This window comes from Chlorocebus sabaeus, chromosome 17 (genome assembly GCF_047675955.1).
Source record: "Chlorocebus sabaeus isolate Y175 chromosome 17, mChlSab1.0.hap1, whole genome shotgun sequence".
NCBI lineage: Eukaryota > Metazoa > Chordata > Mammalia > Primates > Cercopithecidae > Chlorocebus > Chlorocebus sabaeus.
In genome coordinates this window covers 10892217-10916708 of record NC_132920.1, presented here as the reverse complement: position 1 = coordinate 10916708, position 24492 = coordinate 10892217, and the positions used below count along the sequence as shown (strand labels likewise).

The following is a 24492-nucleotide window of genomic DNA, read 5'->3' as shown; positions in this document are numbered from 1 at the left end:
CAGCCGATTTCCAGTTATCTTCTAATTGCTCTGCATTAAAGTACTGCTCCACTCAAATGGACACTAGATTCAAACCTTGACTCTTTGAACTATTTTCAATGTATATATTGAGATAGAAATGTTTTCCTTCGGAACTACAACATTACTATTTTTATTAATTTAAAATTATCTTAAAGACATTTTCAAATAATAGTACTTTTATTAAATACATTAATAAAAACCAAAGGGGAAGGAGAATAAAGCAAGCTTATTTTAGAGATTTAGTTAAGAGAGAGACAGAGTGCACGAGACAGAAACAGAGGGAATGTGCCTGTCTAAAGTCCTAGGGTCAAAGCCAAGTGACTACTCATTGAAACATGCCTGCTCTACCTGCCTCCATTGTATTACAGCATGAGACCTGATCTGCCTAATGATCCCAGTGAAAATCCTAAATGATCAATGATTCAATTATATTTCCTTTACTCAGCTTACTAAGAAATAAAATATCTAACAATTAGAATTAGTGTAAGGGGACACTAGATTTAAATTTTAATTAGCAGGAAAATTACATTAACTAAATCTTTCCTTCTTGAGGTACTCTGGTTAAGTGAGATTTTACTGCAGTAAATAAAAATCTGACTGCATTTTTTTTTTTTTTTTGAGACACAGTCTCGCTCTGTTGCCCAGGCTGGAGTGCAGTGGCCGGATCTCAGCTCACTTGCATTTTTACTGAATAGGAAATTTCTCCTTTAGCTTTCCATTCAAAGTTTGGTATAAATGCTATTGAGCTTCTCTTTTTAATTTTTCAAAGACACATCTAATAAACAATAGCCACAAAAAAATAAATGCTAAGATCATAAGATCCCTGAATTGGAAGAACATGAAGTCATATTTCAGTAGATAACTCTAAGTGTGGTCTCAAAGTGTGGTCTACATTGGGGCATGAGCAGTATCTGGAAACTTGACGGAAATGCAAATTCTCAAGTCCCATCTATTCAATTCAAAACTCTAGGGACAGGACCCAGCAATCTATGTTTTAGCAAGCTATCCTGGTCACTGTGATGGCCACTGGTGTTTGAGAACCACTGCTCTACATCAGGGGTTGGCAAACTCTAGTCTGTTGCTGTTCTTGCAAACAAAGTTTTATTAGAACACAGCATACCCATGTGTTTCCATTCTGTCTCTGGCTGTTTTCTGGCTACAAAGGCTGAGGTGAGTAGTTGCCACAGAGATTGCATGGTTCAGAAAGCCTAAAGTATTTATTATCTGGCCCTTTACAGAAAAAATGTGCTGACCTGTGCTGTAAATTATTATCTTATACAAGAGAGAAGTATAATTTTGAATACCAGTATTTGTAGAAAATCAGCAATGCCCTCACTGAAAATCAACATAGATTTCTTGACAGAGGCACAGCTTAAATTTATCGATTTTTGAAACTGTGGCCAGGCGCGGTGGCTCATGCCTATAATCCCAGCACTTTGGGAGGCCAAGGCAGGTGGATCACTTAAGGTCAGGAGTTCGAAACCAGCCTGGCCAACATGGCAAAACCCTGTCTCTACTAAAAATACAAATATTAGCTGGGCATGGTGGCAGGGGCCTGTAATCCCAGCTGCTCAGGAGGCTGAGGCAGGAGAATCACTTGAACCTGAGAGGCGGTGGTTGCAGTGAACTGAGATCACACTGTTGCACTTCAACCTGGACAACAGAGCAAGACTGTCTCAAAAAAAAAAAAATTTTTGAAGCTGCGGTATTTCTTTGGTGTTTGTTTCAAATAAAAGCTGTATTTACTAGAAACTGTTCTTTGGGTCCATTTCTAACTGATAACTCATTATTTCAGGTTGAACTATTCACTGAATAAATACTTACTCTGACTCATAGGTTTAACCACCCCTGTCCTTACAGAGCATGAGAGCCCTTCAGGTTGACAGAGGGCAACACATCCCAGGTTGATGGAAGAAAGATGAAGGTGTGATTAAAACCCTAACCAAACTCTTTCTGCATGAGCAGGCAGGACACTGTCAATACTCTCAGAATCACAGCAGCTGCTCCTTACAAAACACTCTGAACTAGATTATATACTCTGTACTGTATATATAGCTCATATGACACAAAACAAAAACCAGCTGCTGATAGAGGTAATCCAGTGAATAAAAGGTGAAAATTGGCTTTGAATTGGTGCAGACACTGCTGTCTCTACTCTTAACAACTTTGATATAAAACAAGGATAAATGAAGGGAAAGGAAGAAACTTTGAGGGTTTATTTGATATTTATATAAGCCTGAAGGTATCCTAAGCACTTGCAAAATAAATGTCTAAATAATTAAATCATTAAAAGCATTAGAAAAAACTAAGGGAAGAACTGAACCAACAAGTTTACCTCAAAACACACATTCAAAAGAGTATACATTTGCAGGAAATGGGAATAGCCCAGAATTTTAGCATCATTAATAATAAACATCCTCCAGCAACATTTGGGAACAGTTTAAAAAAAAAAAAAAGACCCTAAATCTTTTTTTTTTTTTTTTTTTTTTTCTGAGACAGGGTCTCATTCTGTCACCCAGGCTGGAGTGCAGTGGCGCAATCTCGGCTCACTGCAAACCCCACCTCCCAGGCTCAAGCCATCCTCCCACCTCAGCCTCCTGCGTAGCTGGGACTATAAGCACATGCTACCACACCTGGCTAATTTTTGTATTTTTTGTAAAGACGGGGTTTCACCATGTTTCCCAGGCTGGTCTCGAACTCCCAAGCTCAAGTGATGCACCCGCCTTGGCATCCCAAAGTGCTGGGATTACAGGCGTGAACCAGCACGCCCAGCATAGAAGACCCTAAATACTTACCCAAGAGTCATATTAAACATTTAGAAGTCCTTGCAATTTCCATTGACAGTGATTCACATATCAGTAAACCAATATTTTGTTATTTTCATACTTCTGAAAGTTGTTTTGGGGGAAATAAATGCCGTTTAACTCGTAGGGCACACATCAACCCAGATAACATGTACTTACTTGGTCTTTCTCACGGTCACTGCCACTACTGGGAGGGAAAACTGGCAAGACTAAATTGAAAGAAAACAAGTACACAACATACACATTAACTCATGAGGCATAAAACTTCACTACTCCCTCTCCCAATATGCTAAGGCTAAAAGCAATTCCCACTTCCTACAGCTTCCTGAAATGTCTTCTCTTAAGATCCTTTCTATATTCAACCTTGCTCCTCACCACTCAGTTCCTCACCACTCAGCATGAATTCTCTGCTCCAGACTTTGTCCCCGAATGTCACCCTTACATCCTTGTTGTGCCCTTGTAGTTTGTTTTGTTTGAGACAGGGTCTCATTCTTTCACCTGAGCTGCAGTGCAGTGACGCGATCACTGGTCACTGCAACCTTGACCTCCTGGGCTCAAGCAATCCTCCTGCCTCAGCCTCCCGAGTAGCTGGGACCACAGACACACACCATCATGCCCAGCTAATGTTTTAATTTTGTAGAGGTGTGGTCTCACCACATTGCCCAGGCTGGTCTCAAACAACCCTCCCACCTCGGCCTCCCAAAGGGCCGGGATTAGAGGCGTGAGCCACCACGCATGCCCTTGTGGTTTTACCTGCCTAATAATGCTTCCCTTTCTCCTCTTCACAATCCTATTCTTTTTTCCAAGGGTTAAATCAAGTCCCACCCACCTCTTCCTTGAAGATTTTCCTGATGATTCCAGCTCATGACAGATTCCTCTTATCTAAATTTCTACTCCATTTATACAAAACTCATCTGTAACAATTGTTGGTTAATTCCACATTCTTCCGTCTCATGTACACAGTACATTTTGCCTTTCCAGTGTAACTGTAGCAGGGAAAGCTAGCCCCATGATCATATCTTTCTTTGGACCCACTCCCATTACATACCGAAAAATAAATATCTCATTTGAAAATCACTATTTGAAAAGTGATTCAAAAGAAAACATGCCAGACTTACTGCTCATACTACTTCTGGTTCTTGTCTTCTTTCTACCAGAATATGATTTTAGGGATTTTCTTTTTTGGTTACTGATCCAAGACAGTTCACTGGTACTCGAATCTTGATCACTCTCAGAGAAGAGATGCTTTCTGTAATGAGACTTTTACAAGCACAGATCATAAATGAGAATTTTAGAGGGGTGTTAGTGCCTCTTATGTACAACTAAACACATTCTACAAAGCTAGAGATAAGAGAAGTACCCTTCTAGAAGCCTGGGCTTTCTTATATAATATAAAGGCAAAGAAGTATGGAGAGGAAGTAAAGGATTATTCCATCAGTCAATTCGCAACCAAGTTGCTGTTGTACAGGATGACAAAATCCTTTCTAATAAAACGTTTGCAACAGAAGAGGTGCTGGATGACTGTTCAAAAGCTGACCAATCTCAATATTGTGCCTAATACTACTTCAAAATACTAAGTCAGATGGCAAAAGAAAGTATGGGAATATTTTTTGCAAAGACAAGCCTCTCTACATTTTAGAAGAACTAAAACCAAACAGGAGGGTCATTTCTTTTTTTTTTTTTTTTTTTTTTTTTGAGATGGAGTCTCACCCTGTCGCCCAGGCTGCAGTGCAGTGGCGCAATCTGGCTCACCGCAACCTCTGCCTCCTGGGTTCAAGTGATTCTCCTGCCTCAGCCTCCAGAGTAGCTGGGATTACAGGTGCGTGCCACCATCCAGCTAATTTTTTTTTTTTTTTTTTTTTGTATTTTTAGTAGAGATGGGGTTTCACTATGTTGGCCAGGCTGGTCTCAAACTCCTGAGCTCACATGATCCACCTGCCTCGGCCTCCCAAAGTGCTGGGATTACGGGTGTGAGACACCGCACCCAGCCCAGGAGCATAATTTGTTTAAAACATAAAGCATTTTGAAATTAAGCCTGGATTACAAAAGATTAGAGATTTAGGGCAAGTGTAATCTTTCTGGTGGATTATTCAACTGTACTTGAGTATTTATATTTTTAAAATCTTTTTCTGTTACATTGTCATAAATGCTGTGATGAACACATGTTTATGCTTGATTTTAATATGGAGTTTTTTTCAGTTCTGTTTGTTGGGTATCTTCAGGGCCCAATCCTCAAGCCCTCTTACCTCTCAAGGGCTGCAGCATTCAGCTACTAATAGTTCATTCTCATTTCAGGCCAGGGAGGAGCTAAGTGTCACTCCCAAACATTAGGCTCCTTCAGTCTCTAGATCCCAAATGAAGAAATGAGACAGAGGCCAAACAAGTCATGTATTCCAAGGGAAAGCCGAGTTGAACGAAAAGAGAACACACAGCCGGGTGCCGCCAGGTGCAGCGACTCATGCCTGTAAATCCCAGCACTTTGGGAGGCCAAGGCGGGTGGATCACCTGACGTCAGGAGTTTGAGACCAATCTGGCCAACATGGCGAAACCCAGTCTCTACTAAAGATACAAAAATTAGCCAGACATGGTGGCATGCGCCTATAATCCTAGCCACTCAGGAGGTTGAAGCAGGAGAATCATTTGAACCCAGAAGGTGGAGGTGGCAGTGAGCCAAGATCGTGCCATTGCACTCCAGCCTGGGTGACAAGAGCAAAACTCAGTCTCAAAAAAAAAAAAAAAAAAAAAGAAAAGAAAAGAGAATACACAAACATGGAGGCAAAAACAATCTCAAGGAGGGGATGGTGAAAAAAACTGACAGAGAGCTGATGAGGCATGGTGGCTCATGCCTGTAATCCCAGAGATTTGGGAAGCCAAGATGGGGGAATCTCTTAAGGCCAGGAGTTTGAGACCAGCCCGGGCAATGGAGCAAGACTCCATCTCTATAAAAAATGTTAAAATGAGGCAGGCATGGTGGCACCACATGTAGTTCTTGCTACTCAGGAAGCTGAGGCAGGATGATCGCATGAGCTTGGGAGGCTGAGGCCGCAGTGAACTATGACGACAGAACAAGGCTTTGTCTTAAAAAAATTTTTTTAATTGACAGATGGTTGGCCAGGAGAAAATGGTCTATGAACCAGGAAAGGTGGCTTCCACCTGTCACTACCCTAGTAGAGACAGATAAGAGCCTTGAGCCCCACTCCCTGTACTCACGGGTGGCTTAGGTTGGTCATTTAAGCGGAGAGTTATTAGGCAGCGGTCATCTTCAGCACTCATAAACTCTACCACGTTGGTGGATTCTTCTGCCTGCTCTATACAAATTAAGAGAAAGACATTTACTGTAACAACCATGCACACACTGACATTCTCACCAGTGCTCTTCATGGGATGCCCCCTCTGGTACCTCTCCATCCTTTGGTAAGAGCTGGTAATTAGGTCCTGCCTCAAACCTCCAATCAGAAATCTATGGGCACTGGCTGGCATGTTGGCTCATGCTTGAAATCCCACGACTTTGGGAGGCCAAGGTGGGAGGATCACTTGAATCCAGGAGTTTGAGACCAGCCTGGCCAATGTGGCAAAACCCCGTCTCCACTAAAAATAGAAAAAATTAGCTGGGCATGGTGGCACATGCCTGTAGTACCAGCTACTTGGGAATCTGAGGCAGGAGAGTCGCTTGAACCTGGGAGGCAGAGGTTGCAGTTAGCCAAGATCACGCCACTGCACTCCAGCCTGGGCAACAGAGCAAGACTCCATCTCAAAAAACAAAAAATCTATGGGCACTTGGGAAAACAGCCTTGGGGCGTAACTTAAAAGAGAAACATGGTCTAGTGCAGGGCCGGCTTTATGGGTAGACAAGACCCTCCCTACCCCCCAATGTCCTGCCTCCCCCAAACCCCATCATTTCTTCTCCTTTGTCATTTCCAGTTGACTGACAAGAGAGACCTTATCAGGTGTAGAAAACAATTCAAGGCTATCAGCAGTTCTTCTTCCTCCAGAGATGCCATCAGACATGCACCACTCATACGACCACAGGTTTCCAGTGACCTCTTCCAACTAAGGTTTCATTGCTTTTACAAGAAACTCAGGTCAGAATTTCGTTATTTCCCAATATACCTGTTTCTCTTTCATGGCCACTGGGATTCTCCCTGTCTTCTTTATCAGACTTACTAAAAAGTTCTGAGGAGATTTTCATCTGGTCAGGCAACATCTGAAATGGAAGACAAAAGTCAACTTTGAAATGTAGTCATTTAAAAAAAATAAATAAATAAGGAAAACCTAAAGCTTAGGAACAAAACATGATAAATCAGAAGTTAGTCAAGTTTACCAGTTTGTCCTCTCCTGACGGATCATTCCACTGTTTCTGCCTTCTCCAGGCCCCATCTCCCTCCAGGACCAGCTAGGGCTAGCTATTCCCCTGCTCTAAGCACTCTTTCCTAGTGTCTTCCCAGCCTCTCCCGTCTCTGGCCCAGGTCTCACCCCGTTGGGTAACGGCTAATCCCTGCTTCTCGTAGGCACTGAGTCTCTCTCAGGATGAGTCTGTAGTGAGTTCCCAACTGTAGGGCGCTCAGGCCAACCCCTTTCCCTAGGGTAGGGGCCTCCTATTCTAGGAACTGCAGCTTTATCACAGGAAAATCCTCATTCTCCCCTCCAAACATATTATTCATTTTGTGAAATATGGAAATACATATGGTTTTGATGTTTTTGTGAGTTAAGGCAAACTTCTCGTCAGAACATATGTAATTTGATGGAGGAAGTGTTTTTTTATCAAGTGACTGATTTCCCCTTTATTTCTCATCCTCATCCTCAACCACAAAATGGAGTTTTTGTAAAAAGACCATGTCATTAAAATAGGGTGAGTTTTTGGAAACTATTTTAAGAGCACTTTGCTACATATAAACACTTTCATATACAACTCAAACCAAAAGGAAGCCGGACCAAGACCTCTCCCTCAGATCTCTGAGCTCTTAATTCAACTCTCTGTGGGCCATTACCACAGTATTTTTTGCCTTTTGTCACAAATTTCTTTGCCCCGTCTACCGTCTGTGATATAGAAAGGTTTCCTGTTCCTGTCAACAAACAGGAAACATTACGGTCAGAGAGTTGGAGACCACAGCAATCTAGAGAGGTACAGACCATTTCCACAAGGTAAGACCAACAGGTAAAACTGTGGAAAAACTCCCTCAGAAACTTTATTCCTAATGACTCCCTGATATGGTTTGGCCGTGTCCCCACCCAAATCTCATCTTGAAACGTAGCTCCCATAATTCCCACGTGTCATGGGAGGGACCCCATGGGAGGTAATTGAATCATGGGGACGGGTCTTTCCCATGCTGTTCTCGTGATAGTAAGTCTCACAAGATCTGATGGTTTTATAAAGGGGAGTTCCCCTACACAAGCTCTCTTGCCTGCCACCATGTAAGATGTGACTTTGCTCCTCCTTTGTCTTCTACCATGATTGTGAAGCCTCCCCAGCCATGTTGAACTGTGAGTCCATTAAACCTCTTTCCTTTATAAATTACCCAGTCTCGGGTATGTCTTTATTAGCAGCATGAGAACAGACTGATACACTCCCCATAGGTCCAGGGGGAGCTGAGAGAGATGGAAATGCCAGTGTCCTCAGGACTCCAGGAAGAAGGTGGTAAGAGGGTGATATTATCCTAGAAAACCTTTCATCTGTTCACAGTAAGTAGAATAAAGCATTTCAAGGAACAAAGAGGCTTTCTGTCCTACCTCGTCAAGACAATGACCCATGGAAAGGGAAAACTGGGATTCAAATCCAGAACTCTCAACTCTTTTTACATGGCACTCGAAAGACCAGGTTTTCTGCTTGATCAAATATTCACATCAAAACCCAACAAGGACATTTAATAGACATGAAACATACTAAAACACTTTTAAATAATCCAAAAGAATGAAACCTGCCACCTGTTTATCTTTTCCTAAAGCTTGAATGGAAGCTTGTGATATGTTGAACTGCAAATCAAAATGGATTTCTATTTTCATGACTTCTTTGTAGCTGATAATCATGGGCTTCTTGAGGTAAATGATAAATATCTTTATCTTCTCAGTTTCTACAAGAAAATATGGAATATCAGTGCATAACAACACACTTCAATGTTTTGTTTTAAAATGTTATAATTTTAAATAACTACACTAGGGTGCCTGTTCAGATTTTTCTGTGGTAAGAAGTTGAAAAGAAATCATATTAAATAACATTACTTTGAAATTGTCCTTTAGATGCACATGTGTATTTACACATATACATATACTATACAATTAAGTGGTTGATCTTGCAAACATTGGAAGTAACTTACCTTAGCAGCAAATAAATGAAGATAGTTTTGCGTTCTGCAATTCAATTTTTTAAGAGCATTTTGTTTAATACAAGGCTATCATCTGCAATAGGTATTTCATTCCCAAATATACCAAGCACAACATTCACTCTCTCTCTCTGAAATTCTACTTATTTCTAGAATTGAAAATAAAGTGCAAAATGGAATAATCTACCCCCATTTCAATGGACTCCACTTGAAGAAGAGGCAGAAACACCTTAGAAAGAAGTCTGCAGGCCAGTGGCGGTGGCTCACGCCAGTAATCCTAGCACTTTGGGAGGCCAAGGCAGGCTGATCACGAGGTCAGGAGATCGAGACCATCTTGGCTAACACGGTGAAACCCTGTCTCTGCTAAAAATACAAAAACATAGCCGGGCACGGTGGCGGGCGCTTCTAGTCCCAGCTATTCAGGAAACTGAGGCAGGAGAATAGGCATGAACCCAGGAGGCAGAGCTTGCAGTGAGCCGAGATCGTGCCACTGCACTCCAGTCTGGGTGACAGAGTAAGACTCTGTCAAAAAAGAAAGACAGAAAGAAAGAAAAAGAAAGACAGAAAGACAGAAGAAAGAAAGGGAAGGAAGGAAGGAAGGAAGGAAGGAAGGAAGGAAGGAAGGAAGGAAGGAAGGAAGGAAGGAGGGAAGGAGGGAAGGAGGGAAGGAGGGAAGGAGGGAAGGAGGGAAGGAGGGAAGGAGGGAAGGAGGGAAGGAGGGAAGGAGGGAAGGAGGGAGGGAGGGAGGGAGGGAGGGAAAGAAGGAAGGAAGGAAGGAAGGAAGGAAGGAAGGAAGGAAGGAAGGAAGGAAGTCTGCATCTCCCAGCACTCTGGGAGGCCGAGGTGGGCGCATCACGAAATCAGGTGTTCGAAACCAGCCTGACCAACATGCTGAAACCCTGTCTCTACTAAAAATACAAAAATTAGCTGGGCGTGGTGGTGCACCCCTGTAATCCCAGCTACTCAGGAGGTTGAGGCAGGAGAACCGCTTGAACCTGGTAAGTGGAGGTTGCAATGAGCCGAGATCGTGCCACTGCACTCCAGTCTGGGCAGCACAGTGAGCTTCCATCTCAAAAAAAAACAAAAAAAGTCTGTGTCTCAGACAACGGCCTCCTTGCAGGCTCCTACTTGGTCACCGGCCCTTTCCTGACAAATTGTCATCAGGCTTAGAAGAGAAAATAGCTTAGACCAAATTCACAAAGAGCCCAAGAATAAGCCACGTTAAGTACAAGGTAAGTTGGAAGAAGCAGAATAGAAAAGGCAGCAAAGTTCAGGAAAGAACAGGCAAAGCTAATGGCCACAAATTAATGAGAAGGGAAAGAAGGGGAAAAAAAGAGTGAAACATACATGAGTCTAAATCTGTGAGGTCCAACTCATCAGAGTACTTAAAGCATGCCTAGTACCAACTGAGATGTTGTGTAAGCATAAAATATACATCAGATTATGAAGACTCAGTACACAAAAGAAGAATGTAAAATGTATCATTAATAATTTTAAAATATTGATTACATGTTAAAATAATATTCCTGATATTATTCCTGGATATAATATTCTGGGTTAAATAAAATATATTATTAAAATTAATCTACTTAATCTTACTTTTTTAATCTACCAAGATTAATCTACTTTTTTCTTTAATGTGACTACTAGAAAATTTTAAATTAAGTATCTGGCTCACCTTATATTTCTATAGGACAGTATTGGTCTAGAGTAAGGCTCCGTGATCTCCCCAAAATACTAATCTTACTGGACATTTTACTCATCACTGCAGGGAAAGTCTATAAAACCATGCAACAAAAGTAAGTTTAAATATCTTAAAAAGGAACTAGCTAATTGTTAGCCCAGCGTGGTGGCGGAAGCCTGTGGTCTCAGCTACTCGGGAGGCTGAGGCAGAAGAATGGCGTGAACCCAGGAGGCGGAGCTTGCAGTGAGCCGAGATCGCGCCACTGCACTCCAACCTGGGTGACAGAGCAAGACTCCGTCTCAAAAAAAAAAAAAAAAAAAAAAAAAAAGGGGGGGGAGGGTCATAGGACATAAACAGACACTTATCAAACAAAGATATTCATGCAGCCAACAAACATGAAGAAAAGCTCAACATCACTGATCATCAGAGAAATGCAAATCAAAATCACAGTGAGATACCATCTCATGCCAGTCAGAATGGCTATCATTAAAAAGTCAAACAACAGATGCTGGCAAAGTTGCAGAGAAAAAGGAATGCTTTTACACTGTTGGTGGAAGTGTAAATTAGTTCAACCATTGTGGAAGGCAGTGTGGTGATTCCTCAAAGACGTAGAGAAAGAAAGCCATTTGACCCAGCAATCCCATTACTGGGTATATGCCCAGAGGAATATAAATCATTCTATTATAAAAATACATGCACACCTATGTTCATTGCAGCACTATTCACAATAGCAAAAGCATGGAATCGATCTAAATGCCCATCAATGGTAGACTGGATAAAAAAAAAATGTGGTACATATACACCATGGAATACTATGCAGCCATAAAAAAGAATGATATCATGTCCTTTGCAGGGACATGGATGGAGCTGCAAGCCATCATCCACAGCAAACTATCACAGGAACAGAAAACCAAACACCACATGTTCTCACTTATAAGTGGGAGCTGAATGATGAGAATATATGGACACATGGTGGGGAACGACACACACTGGGGCCTGGGAATGTTGGGGAGAACATCAGGAAGATTAACTAATGGATGCTGGGTTTAACACTTAGGTGATGGGATGATCTGTGCAGCAAACCACTATGGCACACATTTACCTATGTAACAAACCTGTACATCCTGCACGTATATCCATGAACTTAAAGTAAAAGTTGAAGAAAAAAAAAAGGAATGCAATTATAACATTTACCTTCTTTCCATGAGGCACTCTTTGTGCTGCAAGCTCATCTAACTGTATGTTTGCTTAGAAATTCTAAGGAGGCCAGGCACGGTGGCTCACACCTGTAATCCCAGCACTTTGGGAGGGCGAGGCTATCAGATTACTTGAGGTCAGGAGTTCGAGACCAGCCTGGCCAACATGGCAAAATCCCATCTCTACTAAAATACAAAAATTAGCCAAGTGTGGTGGTATGGGCCTGTAATCCTAGCTACTCAGCAGGCTGAGGCAGGAGAATCGCTTGAACTCAGGAGGCGGAGGTTGCAATGAGCCAAGATTGCGCCACTGCACTCCAGACTAGGTGACAGAGATACTCTGTCTCAAAACAAAACAAAACAAAAAGAAATTCTAAGGAAGAAATGTTGAACCAAACCAGGCACCCCCTGAGATTCTCCCCACCAGGAGATTGCCCTGAGACAACAGTCAATGTACAACCGAGTTCTGCCCACAATGGCATCAGCCAGACCACCTGATGGATAAGCAAGTCATGGAGACCCCACACTTCCTCACTCTCTCCCTTACATACCATTCATGCCAAGTCCTCTTTAAAAGCCCCTGCTTTCTTGCTCACCCACTGCCTGGAAACAGACTTGGTGCTGTTGGGGGTGGGGGTACAGTGGGAGTGAGACTGGCCTTTGGATTGCACAGGAGCTGGGTGAGGCCTGTGACTGCTGACTTTTCCCCACTTCCCTGACAACCTGCATGACTCAGCAGAGACAGCCATAATCCTCCTAGGAACATAACTCCATTGACCTGGGAACCTCACCCCTCACAGCCGCAGCAAGACCCACCCAAGGAGAGTCTGAGTTCAGACACTCCTAATCCTGCCCCCACCCAGTGGTCCTTCCCTACCTATCCTGGTAACTGAAGACTAAGGGAATAGTGGCCCCACCCACCACACTACCATAGCTGATGCTCTCTGGAAAGCGCCATCTCCCAGCAGAAAGCCAACCAGCACAAAAATAGAGCATTAAACCACCAAAGCTAAGAACCATCACAGAGTCCATTTCACCTCCCTGCCACTTCCATCAGAACAGGTGCTGGTATCCAAGGCTGACAGACCCATAGACAGTTCACATCACAGGACTCTGCAGACACCCCCCAGTACCAGCCCAGAGCCTAGTAGACTTGCTGGGTAGCTAGATCCTGAAGAGAAATAATAATCTCTATGACTGGGCTCTCAGGAAGCCACATGCATAGGAAAAGGGGGAGAGTACTACATCAAGGGTACACCCCATGGGACAAAAGAATCTGAACAACAGTCTTCAGCCCTAGACCCTCCCTCTGACAAAGCCTACCCAAAGGAGAAAGAACCAGAAAACCAACTCTAGTACTATGACAAAACAAGGTTCTTTAACACCCCCCAAAAATCATACCAGCTCACCAGCAATGGATCCAAACCTAGAAGAAATCCCTGATTTACCTGAAAAAGAATTCAGGAGGTTAGTTATTAAGCTAATCAGGGAGGAATCAGAGAAAGGTGAAGCCCAATGTAAGGAAATAAAAAAAAAAATCATACAAGAAGTGAAAGGAGAACTATTCAATGAAATAGATAGCATAAATAAAAAACAATCAACATTTCAGGAAACAATGGACAACTTACAGAAATGCAAATGCTCTGGAAAGTCTCAACAATAGAATCGAACAAGTAGAAGAAAGAAAGTCAGCCAGGCATGGTAGCTCACGCCTGTAATCCCAGCACTTTGGGAGGCCAAGGTGGGTGGATCATGAGGTCAGGAGATCGAGACCATCCTGGCCAACATGGTGAAACCCTGTCTCTACTAAAAATACAAAAATTAGCTGGGTATGGTGGCACGTGCCTGTAATCCCAGCTACTCAGAAGGCTGAGGCATGAGAATCTGGAGGTGGAGGTTGCAGTGAGCTGAGATCACACCACCATACTCCAGCCCAGTACAGAGCAAGACTCTGTCTCAAAACAAACAAACAAACAAACAAAACAAAGTCAGAGCTCAAAGACAAGGTCTTCAAATTCATCCAATACAACAAAGACAAAGAAAAAAGAGTAAGAAAATATGAACAAAGCCTCCAAGAAATCTGGGATGATGTTAAATGACCAAACCTGAGAATAATCAGTGCTCCTGAGAAAGAAGAGAAATCTGAAAGTTTGGAAAATATATCTGGGGGAATAATCAAGGAAAACTTCCCTGACTTTGCTAGAGACCAAAACATCGAAATATAAGCAGCACAAAGAACACTCAGGAAATTCATCGCAAAAAGATCATCGGCTAGGCACACTGTCATCAGGTTTTCTTTTTTTTTTTTCTTTATTGAGATGGAGTCTCGCTCTGTCACCCAGGCTGGAGTGCAGTGGCGCGATCTCGGCTTACTGCAAGCTCCGCCTCCTGGGTTCACACCACTTTCCAGCCTCAGCCTCCCAACGAAGGAAAGAATCTTGAAAGCGGTGAGACAAAAGCACCAGGTAACCTATAAAAAAAACCTATCAGATTAACAGCAGATTTCTCAGTAGAAACCCTACAAGCTAGAAGGAATTGGGGCCCTATCTTCAGCCTCCTCAAACAAAACAATTATCAGCCGAGAATTTAGTATCCAGTGAAAATAAGCTTGACATTTGAAGGAAACATACAGTCTTTTTCAGACAAATAAATGCTGAGAGAATTTGCCACTATCAAGCCACCACTATAAGAACTGCTAAAAGGAGTTCTAAATCTTGAATCCTGGAAACACATCAAAACAGAACTTCTTTAAGGCATAAATCACACAGGACCTATAAAACAAAAATACAATATTACAAAAACCGAGGTATATAAGCAACAAATAGCATGATGAATGGAATGGTACCTCACATCTCAATACTAACACTGAATGTAAATGGCCTAAATGCTCCACTTAAGAGATACAGAACTGCAGAATGAATAAGAATTCACCAACCATCTGCTGCCTTCAAGAGACTCACCTAACACATAAGGACTCACATAAATTCAAGGCAAAGGAGTGGAAAAAGACATTTCATGCACATGGGCACCAAAAGCGAGCAGGAGTTATTCTCATATCAGACAAAACAACCTTTAACAAAACAGCAGTTAAAAAAGACAAAGAGGGTCATTATATAATGACAAAAGGCCTTGTCCAACAAAAAAATATCACAGTCCTAAACACATATGCACCTAACACTGGAGCTCCCAAATTTATAAAACAATTACTAAGAGACCTAAGAAATAAGATAAACAGCAACACAATAACAGTGGGGGACTTCAATACTCCACTGACAGCACTAAACAGATCATCAAGACAGAAAATCAACAAAGAAACAACGGATTTAAAGTATACCCTGGAACACATGAACTTAACAGATATAGACAGAACATTCCATCCAACAACTGCAGAATATACCTTCTATTCAACAGGCGCCTGGAACTTTCTCCAAGACAGACCATATGAGAAGACCACAAAACTAAAATTATTATGATGATTATTTTATTTTTTGAAATGGAATCTTGCTCTGTCACCCAGGCTGGAGTGCAGTAGCATGATCTTGGTTCACTGCAACCTCCACCTCCCAGGTTCAAGTGATTCTCCTGCCTCAGTCTCCCAAGTAGCTGGGATTACAGGCATGCACCACCATGCCCAGCTAATTTTTTTGTATTTTTAGTAAAGACAGGGTTTCACCATGTTAGCCAGGCTGGTCTTGAACTCCCAACCTCAGGTGATCTGCCCACCTTGGCCTCCCAAAGTGCTGGGATTACAGATGTGAGCCCCCATGCCTAGCCTAGAAAGTTGAAATTATATCAAGCACTCTTTCAGACCACAATGGAAGAAAACTGGAAATCAACTCTAAAAGGAACCTTCAAAACCATGCAAATACATGGAAATTAAATAACCTGCTACTGAATGATCATTGGGTCAAAAATGAAATCAAGATGGAAATTTAAAAATTCTTTGAACTTAGTGACAACAGTGACACAACCTATCAAAACCTCTAGGATACAGCAAAGGCAATGCTAAGAGGAAAGTTCATAGCCCTAAACACTTATACATCAAAAAGTCTGAAAGAGCACAGACAGACAATCTAAGGTCACACCTCAAGGAACTAGAGAAATAAGAACAAACCAAACTCAAATCCAGCAGAAGAAAAGAAATAACCAACATCAGAGCAGAACTAGATGAAACTGAAACAAAACAATACAAAAGATAAACGAAACAGAAAGCTGGTTCTTTGAAAAGTAAATAAAATTGATAGACCATGAGTAAGACTAATCAAGAAAAGAAGAGAGAAAATCCAAATAAGCTCAGTAAGAAATGAAGCAAGAGATACTACAACTGACATCACTGAAATACAAAGGATCATTTAAGGCTTCTATGAACACCATTACACATATAAACTAGAAAACCTAGAAGAGATGGATAAATTTCTGGAAAGATACAACCCTCCTAGCTTAAATCAGGAAGAATCAGATACCCTGAACAGACCAATAACAAGCAGTGAGATTGAAATTGTAATTTAAAAATTATCAGCACCAAAAAGTCCAGGACCAGATGGATTCACAGAATTCTACCAGACATTCAAAGAAGAATTGGTACCAATCCTACTGACATCATTCCACAATATAGAGAAAGAGGGAACCCTCCCTAAATCATTCTATGAAGCCAGTATCACCCTAATACCAAAAGCAGGAAAGGACATAACCAAAAAAGAAAACTACAGACCAAAATCCCCGATGAACATAGATGCTAAAATTCTTAACAAATACTAGCTAACCGAATCCAACAGCATATCAAAAAGATAATCCACCATCATCAGGTGGGTTTCATACCAGGTATGCAGGAATGGTTTAATATGCACAAGTCAATAAATGTGATACACCACAAAAACAGAATTAAAAACAAAAATCACATGATCATCTCAATAGATGCAGAAAAAGCGTTCGACAAAATCCAGCATCCTTTATGATTAAAACTCTCAGCAAAATCGGCATACAAGGGACATACCTCAGCGAAATAAAAGCCATCTATGACAAACCCACAGCCAGCATAATACTGAAGAGGGAAAAGTTGAAAGCATTCCCTCTGAGAACCAGAACAAAACAAGGATGCTCATTCTCACCACTCCTCTTCAACATACTACTGGAAGTGCTAGCCAGAGCTATCAGACAAGAGACAGAAATAAAGGGCATCCAAATTGGTAAAGAGGAAGTCAAATTGTCTCTGTTTGCTGATGATAATGATTGTATACCTAGAAAACTCTAAAGATTCCTCTAGAAAGCTCCTTGAACTCATCAAATAATTCAGCAAAGTTCCCAGATAAAAAATTAACGTACACAAATCAGTTGCTCTTCTATACACCAACAGCAACGAAGCTGAGAATCAAATCAAGAACTGAAACCCTTTTATCATAGATGCAAAAATAAAATAAAATAACATAGGGATGGGCCAGGTGCAGTGGCTCACGCCTGTAATCCCAGCACTTTGGGAGGCTGAGGTGGGCGGATCACCTGAGGTCAGGAGTTTGAGATCAGCCTGGCTAACATGGTGAAATCCCATCTCGACTAAAAATACAAAATTAGCTGGGTGTGGTGGTGAGTGCCTATAATCCCAGCTACTCAGGGGGGCTGAAACAGGAGAATTGTTTGAACCCAGGAGGCAGAGGTTGCAGTGAGCTGAGATCATACCACTGAAATCACTCCAGCCTGGGTGACAAAGTGAGACTCCATCTCCAAAATAAATAGATAGATAGATAAATAAATAAATAAAACTTAGGTATACACCTAACCAAAGAGGGGAAAGATCTCTACAAGAAAAACTACAAAACACTGCTGAAAGAAATCATAGACAACACAAACAAATGGAAACACATCCCATGCTCATGGATGGATAAAATCAATATTGTGAAAATGACCATACTCCCAAAAGGAATCTACAAATTCAATTCCCAGTAAAATATCACCATCATTCTTCACAGAATTAGAAAAATCAATCCCAGAATTCATATGGAACCAAAAAAGAGCCCACATAGCCAAAGCAAGACTAAGCAAAAAGAACACATCTGGAGGCATCACATTACCTGATTTCAAACTATATTATAAGGCCATAGTCACAAAAACAGCATGGTACTGGTATAAAAATAGGCACATAGATCAATGGAACAGAATAGAGAACCCAGAAATAAACCCAAATACATACAGCCAACTGATCTTTGACAAAGCAAACAAAAACATAAAGTAGGGAAAGGACACCTTTTTCAACAAAATGGTGCTGGGATAATTGGCAAGCCACATGTAGGAGAATGAAACTGGATCCTCATCCCTCACCTGATACAAAAATCAACTCAAGACGGATGAAGGACTTAAATCTAAGACCTGAAACTATAAAAATTCTAGAAGATAGGCCAGGCACAGTGGCTCACACCTGTAATCCCAGCACTTTGGGAGGCCAAGGTGGACAGATCACCTGAGATCAGGAGTTCAAGACCAGCCTGACCTAGAGGGAGAAACCCCATCTCTATTAAAAATACAAAAAATTAGCCAGGCATGGTGGCACATGCCTGTAGTCGCAGCAACTCGGGAGGCTAAGGCAGAAGAATCGCTTGAACCTGGGAGGTGGAGTTTGTGGTGAGCTGAGATCGCGCCATTGCACTCCAGCCTGGGCAACAACAGCAAAACTCCACTTCAAAAAAAAAAAAAAAAAAAAAAAACTCTAGAAGATAACATTGGAAAAACCCTTCTAGACATTGGCTTAGGCAAGGATTTCATGACCAAAAACCCAAAAACAAATGCAATAAAAACAAAGATAAATAGCTGGGACTTAATTAAACTAAAGATCTTTTGCATGGCAAAAGGAACAGTCAGCAGAGTAAACAGACATCCTACAGAGTGGGAGAAAACCTTAACAATCTATACATCCAACAAAGGACTAATATCTAGAATTTACAACGAACTCAATTCAGCAAGAAAAAAAAAAAATCCCATCCAAAAGTGGGCTAAGGACATGAATACACAAGTCTCAAAAGAAGATATACAAATGGCCAACAAACATGAAAAAATGTTCAACATCACTAATGATCAGGGGAATGCAAATCAAAATCTCTGATCTGCAAAGCCCTTGATCCTAACCACTAATTACAAAACAGCCTGATGATCCATCTCCATAGAGGGGGCAGGCACCTACATTTCCTGACAGCCATGTTCCTTCTTGCTTGATGTCTCCCTTACTATCCACAGTTTACTGCCTGATCTTCTAGGTTTATCAAGAGAGGAACCTAGGATGACATGTTCTCCTCTCCCCATCAGACTCTTTCAAACCAAAGCAGCACTTTGGGGAAAAGCATTGTTAATTGATTGCTGGATCACATGGTAGTTCTACTTTTAATTTTGTGAGGATCTACAAACATTTTTAAAATGAAAAAACTAGACAAATAATTTAATCCCAAGGTCACAAAGCACAGAAGTCACAAATCTGTGACAGCGCACCTTCCATCATACCATACAGCCTTCCTACCCCAAGGCATGATGAACATATGCCCTAGATTATAATAAAAATAAATATGCAGTATGTATAAATAAATATACACTGCAAATACAACAGAAATAATACTTGGAACTGGACGTAGGTTGTTTAAATGTATCATATTACCTATTATGCCGAAATTCATCACTGCTTCCTTCCGAAGTATCACTGAGTCCCATAGAGTATTCTTGGGAAAATGAATAAGTGAAATTCATGAGCGCAAAACATATACTTCCATAAAAATGATATCTAAAGGCTTAGTTCTAACCAAGAATCATTACCTCAGCGTTGTCTATATAAAAAGTGACACTGAATCATTACCTCAGCGTTGTCTATATAAAAAGTGACACTCTGACTTCCCAGGTTGAAGTCGATCCAAAATTTCTCTAATTTTTCATCTGCTGGTTTTCTCATCTGTAAGAGATCATTTCAGCATGAATTATACACATAAAAATCATGCTATAGGGTCAGATAAACATTATTCCCTTGAAAACAGAATTTGTGCTTTTCCTGGAACAGCATTCTCCTAGCATCATAGGGCCTCTCTTTATTGACTGACTCTTTTGTGCAAAACAGAAGGATTTCAGTTTTATAGAACTCAGCCATTTCTCCTCACCCCTTCAAAAATCCCACTATCCTTAGCGTATTTAATAGATATTTAAATATGTCACATGATTCTATCTACACAATTTTTTTCTAATGAAAATCACAGAGAAAACAGTTCTATGTTGAATCAGTAACAATCCACACTGCATATGGATGGAAACTTCCAGAGAAGGAGATACTGTAACCAATCATGAGTGATTTGCCATCTATCTTCCATTAGAGTAGAGCTAAAACTTGAAGACTTCAAATTTCCTTCATTTTAATTATGCTAAAATAAATAGATGCTTATAGTTAAAACAGGGGAAGAAAGATTCTAACAGTATGGTGTTTATAGAAACAGTAAACATCTTCTCTGCCCATCAGCTTTTCGTAAGTACCTTTCCATAGGCACCATTAACAATGCCTTTGTTTCCTTCCAGATGTTTTCTAGACATGCATCAAGTATAGGCCAGGCACAGTGGCTCTCGCCTGTAATCCCAGCACTTTGGGAGGCTGAGGCGGGTGGATCACAAGGTCAGGAGATCGAGACCATCCTGGCTAACACAGTGAAACCTTGTCTCTACTAAAAATACAAAAAATTAGCCAGGCATGTTGGCAGGCGCCTGTAGTCCCAGCTACTCAGGAGGCTAAGGCAGGAGAATGGTGTGAACCCGGGAGGCGGAGCTTGCAGTGATCTGAGATAACATGACAGCACTCCAGCCTGGGTGACAGAGCGAGACTCCGTCTCAAAAAACAACAACAAAAAGAAGTATATAGAAAGATTTTATTCCCCAACAATAGATAAAACACTAGACTTACTATTCTACAATCTAATTTTCCAATACGTTGTATTTCTTGGACATCTTTCCTTTCTATAGTACATGTCTACCTTTTAATAGCTACAGAGGTGAATGAGGGCTTTCACCCACAATACATGTTCCTGGAAGCCAGTGTAAGGGTTAGGGGTAAGGGCCCTGATGGAAGGGAATGGAAATTTGGATGTCGTAGAAAGAAGAAAAACCAAACAGAGCAGAATCGTCAGACAACCGGAGGGAAAATAAACAGAATCAGCCTACCAGACTCAGTTCTAGAGAGAAGGAATGTGTAGTGTAGCCATGAGTTGAAAGTTTAGCTCAGAGAGGCCAAGAAGGGGACTCCGAACCCAAAACAAAAAAATGATGAATGAGGACATTCTGAAGACAGGGTCCAGGACACTCAAAGTCAAGGTTCCAGACCTCTAAATATTTTAGCCTGAAACTGAGATGCTGTAGGTTGCGGCCCTTTTATATGAAGGACCTTGTTCCTCTAGAAACCAAATGGGGGGTGGGGAAGAAACTGGTCAACCTTGGACTATAAAGTGCAAGGTAGAATGAGATAGAGAGAAAAGACAGTGGCCCCAGTGGTTGAGAATAAGAGGGTGGGGCATAAGATGGAAGGAGAGAAGCAAGGAAATCATTCTTTTTACTCCAGTCTAGGCATGAATTATGTTGCTCATGAATAGGGTAAAATGAGGCAAGCTTCCTGTAACTGTCCTCATGTACACAGTATAGATCCTAAAATTCCTTTTTCCCATAGTAATAGTAGAGCCCTTAAACTTACTGGTAATGCATTCTGGTTAGGGTATGGTATGATCAGTTTGAGAATTTAGGTCATTAGAAGAAGTTGGCATCCTTTTTCAAAAAGCCCTTTTGAGTTATGAGAACAAAAGTTTGACCTAACCATATAAACCTAACTCCTGGTTTCACTGCACACCACCCTCAGACCTCCAAGAGAGATCAACATACCTCATGCTCATCAGCAAAAGCAGCAACACACGGAAATGAATACACCCTGCAAAACACCTCACAATTAAAAAATAAAATGTGAATGAACCTTAAACACATCTACAGACGTTCCGCAACAAGCACTTATAACTAGAGTATGCATTAAGTCTCCTCGTACAGAGTACGATAGGGGGTTTAAGTCTGCAAATGGAGACCTACTATGGGTAGATTTCAAATCTCCATCTGGCAGTCAGTAAACCAGGTTTACTAGTACTATATGTCAACCCAGTTACTCAGCCAGATTCTCAAACAAAAGGAGTGAATTTAGCAAATATTGTCTGATCAAGGACTTCACTGTTCATGATACAACTAACTCCAGCAACTTCAAGTCAGGAAATTGTTTTTAATACAATCTATGAACTCTTTAAAGAATGTATTATTTTAAAATACATACCCCAAGTCACAAATATAATAAAACAGATAGAGATAATTTTTAAACACACTCCAACAAGCTACTAGGCAGAAAGAGTCTGATCTTCTCAGGTTTCTTCTCAATGGACAACTCAATATGCTCTGTAAAGATGTACCCAATATTCTCTCCCAAAATGAAACAGATCCTAAACTGTTCTTTTAAAACATTAGACATTTTCAGAATACAACTAGTCAATAATGCTCAGAGACACAACTTACCTTCTTTGGTCACCGAGTCTGTCGTTTAGGTGATTGAGAAAACGTCTACTGTCCTTCAAAGCAAATGATATAAACTCTTTTATTAAAAAGAAAATCAAGATGTCTTGGTCAATACTACCTTAGCATATAGAGGCCAGTGTGTGCTTCTAAATGACCAGGATGCAGTAATATCAATGAGGCTTTATAAGGATTCGTTATTATATGTTAACAATACTTCATGCCCCAAAGAGGAGGATCCGGGATCATGTTTCTAGAAGGAACCTTTGCTCCCTGCAGCCATTAGATTTTCAGCTGAGGAATACTTAGGTCTCCAAAAGTTAAATGCCTGGTTATGTTTCATTGGGTCAGAAGTGTAAGCAAGAGAAATACATCTTACTGATGACCTAGGTTACAATATTTGACCAACCCATTGGGCATCCACCTCCCTAACACCTGCACAGCACAAACCAACCACAAACCTATAAAATTTATCAACTTTGGGTTGATCTGGGTGTATTATCTATGGCCAATTTTCCTTTTTGGGAGTTCTCTATCTCACTCTCTTCTCCTAGCATATGTTCTAAGAACAAAGACTATTATTAGAGTTTACCTAACCAACAGCTCTCAGGAAGAAATTTGTTGCCCCACATTCTAAAACCAAAGAGACACAGATCCAAGATTTTGTTCCCTTTTGTTAGCAAGGATTGGCTACTGTAGTCAACACTCCTTATGCTCCTGATCTACCATTCAGCAGTAATTAGACATCAGCAGTGTAAGCCTTTCATGTAAAAAAGCAATTTGGGCTGGGTGTGGTGGCTCTCATCTGTAATCCCAGCACTTTGGGAGGCTGAGGCAGGCAGATCGTCTGAGGTTGGGAGTTGCAGACCAGCCTGACCAACATGGAGAAACCCCATCTCTACTAAAAATACAAAATTAGCCGGGAGTGGTGGCACATGCCTGTAATCCCAGCTACTCGGGAGGCTGAGGCAGGAGAATCACTTGAACCCAGGAGGCGGAGGTTGTGGTGAGCCAAGATCGCGCCTTTGCACTCCGGCCTGGGCAACAAGAGCAAAACTCTGCCTCAAAAAAAAAAAAAAAAAAAAAAAAAAAACAAACAAAAAACATTAAGAAACTGATAGCTCTGGGGAAGGAAATGATTTTGGAAACAAGATAATTACATTTCTCTATTTTCATCAAATTTTCCTGCAAATGAGAAATGACAAAGAGCAGAAAGGAAATTAACACATGAGTGCCTACAATAGCCCTGGACCTTTCAGTTTCTCTCATTGAATTCTCAAGACTTTGAGGTGAGCTTTAGTCCCATTTTACAGATGAGGTCACTCAGGCTTCACACGTCAACTACCTTGCCAAAATGCATACATCCCATAAATTGGAGAGGTGGGGCTCAAACTCTAGGTTCAACCCAATTTGGGACAGACCCAAAGCTCATGGTCTTTCCACTGAGATTATACTGAATCCTGGCTAAATAATTACTATATGAAGTATATGACAGTAGGTTCAGAGTCTGAGGAAATATAAAGGTCCATGTTTAATAAAAATCCTGATTACATGGGAATTTTGACCAGAAAGGTTTTGTCAACATGAGTACTGTTATTAAGAATTTTACGTTTTCCTACAGGAGTCTAACTCTCATTTTAAAAACTTTTTAAAAGAAGAGGGAAAATGTTTTAGCTATTTTAAGAGGAAGGTGAATACACAACAAAGTCATAAGCTATTTTTGTGTGGCTTTTGTGAACACAATCACAGGAAGCCCAGGTTGCAGAGAAGACACTAAAAAGTATTGTTTCTCCAAATTGTACAGGTCGGATGGCTCAGAACACAGCCATCCCATAATACTCCTCTGCCAGGCCATGTCCATTTCAGCCTCCTGCCATCACAGCAGCTGCCTTCTGCAAGGCAAAAATGCTCTGATTTCTTCTTCAATT

General features: G+C 41.1%; 1 protein-coding gene across 1 annotated transcript in view; it reads right to left on the bottom strand.

The window, feature by feature from the left end:
* The window catches only part of SYCP2L (synaptonemal complex protein 2 like), a 75129-nt gene that overhangs the window by 28434 nt on the left and 22203 nt on the right, over window positions 1-24492 (bottom strand). Inside the window, exons 11-19 of the mRNA XM_073006214.1 lie at window positions 22568-22620; window positions 21899-21944; window positions 19851-19943; window positions 19656-19716; window positions 8748-8893; window positions 6936-7029; window positions 6036-6133; window positions 3944-4085; window positions 2985-3034 (exon numbers count right to left, since the gene is read on the bottom strand). Of these exons, the coding sequence (XP_072862315.1) occupies window positions 2985-3034; window positions 3944-4085; window positions 6036-6133; window positions 6936-7029; window positions 8748-8893; window positions 19656-19716; window positions 19851-19943; window positions 21899-21944; window positions 22568-22620 (783 nt within the window). The remainder of the gene's footprint in view (window positions 1-2984; window positions 3035-3943; window positions 4086-6035; window positions 6134-6935; window positions 7030-8747; window positions 8894-19655; window positions 19717-19850; window positions 19944-21898; window positions 21945-22567; window positions 22621-24492) is intronic.